This window comes from Lissotriton vulgaris, unplaced genomic scaffold, assembly GCF_964263255.1.
Source record: "Lissotriton vulgaris unplaced genomic scaffold, aLisVul1.2 SCAFFOLD_732, whole genome shotgun sequence".
Classification (NCBI taxonomy): Eukaryota; Metazoa; Chordata; class Amphibia; order Caudata; family Salamandridae; genus Lissotriton; species Lissotriton vulgaris.
The window spans coordinates 38006-42639 of record NW_028247159.1 but is presented as its reverse complement, the minus strand read 5'-3'; the positions used below and the strand labels follow the sequence as shown (position 1 = coordinate 42639).

Genomic DNA, 4634 nt, shown 5'->3' with positions numbered 1-4634 from the left:
TCAGCTCAAGAGTGGTCACATCCAAGCAGGTTTACAGCCGGCCCACGGGTCGATCTTGTCCCCACCAGTGCACAGCCCTCCTCCTGTAGTTGCCTCCCTCCTCACTGGTCACTACTGTTGTTACACAAAATGGCCGCTCTGTCACCGGCCTTTTATAAGCTAGCCTCTGACCATCAGAACCTACTAGGAGGTTCCAGAACTTTCCCCATGAAGTCCAATGGGGTGACCTCACGCGGTGACAGTTGTGGCAGTTACTGGGTACCATTTTAGGTTGCCCTAGATTTTCAAGAGGCTGACTAGGCCTCAGAGGTAAGAAAAGAAAAACATCATAGCCAAGGAACACCCAGCCCCCTGTCAACATTGAAAAAGAATCCTGGTAGACCCAAAAAAAAGAAGGAAACACTAGGAAGCCAAGGGGGACAAAAATAAATAATAATTGGTAGGACACTCCCAGAGGCAGACAGGTCTAACACCCATCAAGTCACAAAGTGGCTTTCTGGGCCCCAAACGGACAACATTATGCCAGATACCATGTAAAGGTAGAAAAAGGGGAAAATAGATTAATATGCAGACATCTGATGCGGGATATGTCAGGTAAATTACTGGTTGTGATGGATCCTCTATAAGGACTAAAGGACGGATATCATTGAATATTAAATTATCTGAATCAATGTTTGTTTGCCTAATCTGAGCATATAATGTAAATGATGGGCCTTACAGTGAACCCCTCGTTCTGCTTTACAAAAAAACCCCGGAAGGAGCTGCATCTTACAGAACTTTATCTACTTTAGGAAGAAAAAAAGACTTTTGTAAGTTGTCTTTCAGGACCTGAACTGGGCACTGTAAGCTGTACTAGTTTTAGGGAAAAGGACAGATGTTATGGTGATAGGAAACCCACCTCAACTCACAATAGCACTCCAATCTTCCAGGTTAGGAGAAATCAGAAGTGCTTGAACAAGGGAAACTGTTAAAAGAGTCAAAGGTGACTTAATGAACAGCGAGGTAATGAGAGGAGTTGGCATTTGAGCGGATCCAGTGTGAACAGGAAAGCATTGAGAAGTGTGTGAGTGGAGTTGCTTGTAATATATACTTCCTGAAGAGTTACCTTTGTTATACACTTCCTGAAGAGTTACCTTTGTTATACACTTCCTGAAGAGTTACTGAATTAACAGCAGCCCACCCTGATCCCTCTTTTTTCACAATCAGTTCTTGTGTAATTGAAATCTTGTCCATGTGCATCTACTTAAAACGAAATCTGTAGCATGTGGGTGCTCCATGTGCGCCCTTTCTTCACTGCACTACTCTGTGAACACTGGTAAATCACCTCCTTTCTTTGACGTTAATGAGAAGTGACATGATCAACAGAACCTTTAGTTAAATTTCAGTGTAAGGTGGAATACTCCTTGCTAAATTTCAAAGATGGTAAAGAATAGATGTAATTTACAACCTGTTAAATAGTGTTTATTCACATTCCATTATATTTCCATTTAATAATTGTGAATCTCTTTACATCCTACAGAAAGCAAGCCTTGAATGCATGAAATTATTATAAAAAATGAAGATAAAATTTCAAATCTACAAAAATCAGTCCCCAACAATGAGCGCCGGTATTCAGGAAAATATCAGTGCAGTCTGCAATAGAGGAACCTGCACCTAAACTGACAGATCCTGGATCCTGGATGAAGCAGTCAAGGGCAGTTCAGTGGATGCAAGAGTCTGACCTGTGCACCTCCACACCACAAGACTGATAAATTAACTCTAGAAAATAAAGGCAACAACATTCACAAACCGCCTCAAGTGTCAACAGGCGTCCAACACCAGCTGTGATCATGGGAATGGTATGATGTGGTTACAGCAGTGCTCTGCTTTCTAAAGTGATAAGGAACCATCAGTCAGTGCTCTGAGTGTATTGTAAACTCTTTCTGGCCAAACTGCAGCAACCAGTGAAAGCACAACGGAGTGGAGACAAACAACCAAAGGGTAAAGGAAAGAGGAGTTCTGCTATCTACAACACAGCAGACTGTCCCAATTTGTACCGACCAGAAGGAAGATTAATCTTTACCCACAAGCATGCAAAACCATCATTCAATCTGAAGGCACAATCACCTTCAAAGGAACCTTATATATATTATGAGTGTGGCAAATATTTAATGGCTATTGCAAGTTATTGTTAAATCAGAAATCAAACGTGCAAAATACCACAAACATACAGGGTTTAAGAATAACACAAGTGCATTATCAACCATGTTGGCCCATCAGGAAATGCAGTCATGGGATGTAGACAAATATATCCCCGACCCACAGACACTAACCAAAAAAGAAGAATCAGACAGATGTAATGAGCGCTTTAGTTTGTCATCGCTACTAAAGCTTCATCAGCGAACGCACACAAGAGAAAAACCATTCAAGTGCAGTGAATGTGTAAAGAGCTTTAGTAGCTTATTAGAATTACAAATACACCAGCGAACACACACAGGAGAAAAACCATTCAAGTGTAGCAAATGTGAAAAGTGCTTTTGTCAGTCATCAAACCTACAAAGTCGTCAGCGAACACACACAGGGGAAAAGCCATACCATTGTGCTGAATGTGCAATGTGCTTTAGACAGTTATCACAGCTACAAAGACATCAGCTAAAACATTAGGGGGAAAACCATACAATTGCAATGAATGTGGAAGTATTTTTAGTGATTCCACAACATTAAGGAATCATCAGCGAACACACACAGGGGAAAAACCATTCAAGTGACTTATAAGGCCTACAAAGACATCAATGAACATACACAGGGGAAAATATTCAGTTCAGTGAATGTGTGAAGAGCGTTAGTCAAATACCAGACCTACAAAGACAAACACACACTGGGGCAAAACCATACCATTGCAATGAATGTGGAAGTAGTTTAGTGAATCTTCAGAAGCTATAATAGAAAACCTCCCGGGGTTGGGGTCCAGCAGAGGTAGGAGCCCCTTCCCTAAATAAATGAGTACAGCCCTGGGGTGGGGTCCCCGGGGCCTATAAAGGCTTGGGGAGTGGAGCTGCACAGAACACCATAAATAAAAATAATTTAAAAATATGGCATAAGCCACACATTTATTATTTATTGCTCCTTGAAAGAGTTCCCTATAATGCCCTGCAGGAGTTTTTAAGTATATTTGTGCAGCTTGGGTGCTCCAAGAAGGCAGAGGGGGACGACAAAGCATGTTAGTAACGTTGTGGGGGGCTGCATTAAGTGCAGCAGCTTTCCTTTTTTTTTTTGTCCTCATATATGCCACCAGAATATGTATGCTCTAGATGGGTCTCACTGTTGCCTCTTATACTGTTATTTTTCGAGTCCGCCATGGAAACAGTATCATAGCAGACAGAGATTTCCCAGAGGTAGGCTGCTTTCCTTATCCTACTCCTCCAGGCCTATTTTAGGCACCCTAGGCCTGGTGGAGGACAGGACCGACACAACCTCTGGCATAATCACAGGACCGCTCACCTATTTATCCAGACCATCAATTTAGACCAGACATTCTCAGTGTTCTCACTGCGGCCAACCTGATCCATTTTACACACTTCCATTATATACTTCAGGCATACTGCAAATCTAGGGGGAGATGCTGACTTCCACTCCATGCAAATTTGTCTCCTTGCGATAGCTATTATGTAAAAAATAAACTCAGTATCCAAACTCTTGATATTATAGTCTTTCAATAGACCAAAGAAGACAAGTCTGCGAGAACACATGATGGTTATTGAAAGTACATCACCCAAAAAATCCATTATCGCTTTCCAGTAGTCTTGAATGACTGGACATTCCAGAAAGATATGGATATCATCAGCACCGTTATGGTTACAACGGGGACAATAATAGTTGTTTTGTGTAATCTTATGCAATTTGGCCGGAGTCCAATAGACTCTATAAGCCGTAAACAGGTGGTTGCGTCTTAAATTGGCTGGTTTAATTAGCCTCTGTGAGAGAGAAAAGGAATCTAACCATACTTTACTGACTTCTTCGGGGGGCTCAGATATACAATTTCCCCATAATTTTATTATCTCCGAGTACAATTTACTCTCCTCTTCTTTGATCATCAAATTGTACCAAAATGAAAGCTCTTTTACCCATTTCCCCCCTCTGCCAATTGCATCAAGAATATCTGTATCTTCCTCCCTTTGCATATTGTGACTGGACCACCAGGCGGACAGTTGATAGTATTTGAACCTAGTCAACTGTCTATCTGTAAGTTGTACTAACGAATTCCAACTCACTAGGCCCGAATCTGCCCAGAGATCCCCCCATTTTTTAAACCCAGCTGTTATCAGGGGTTGTGACAGTTGATCCTGGAGGCATTGAGGTGTACCAGGAGAGTCCCATATTGGGGAATGTGTATGATAATAGGGAATATTAAATGTCTTCCTGATGAACCCCCAATTTTTTAGTGCAGTCTGTAAAATTTTAAGGCACATTTTTAAAAAAAAATTCTGGTCTCCAAACTTAAATTTAAAGTAATCATGGTCATAAGGTGAGTCGGTTAACAAAGCTTGGAACAGGCGGCCCTGTGATGATGCATCTAGCTTATTTGCAAGAAGCCTAAAGTTTTTAAAGTGAAATGCATGACAGTATGACAAAAGATCAGGGAGGGCTAGCCCTCC

General features: G+C 41.5%; 1 protein-coding gene across 1 annotated transcript; it reads left to right on the top strand.

The window, feature by feature from the left end:
* Positions 1–1525: 1525 nt before the first annotated feature.
* On the top strand, positions 1526–3051 carry LOC147665613 (uncharacterized). Its single transcript, XM_086949645.1, has one exon. It carries the CDS (start codon positions 2245–2247, stop codon positions 2641–2643), a length of 399 nt encoding a protein of 132 aa, XP_086805771.1. The 5' UTR covers positions 1526–2244; the 3' UTR covers positions 2644–3051.
* Positions 3052–4634: the final 1583 nt, after the last annotated feature.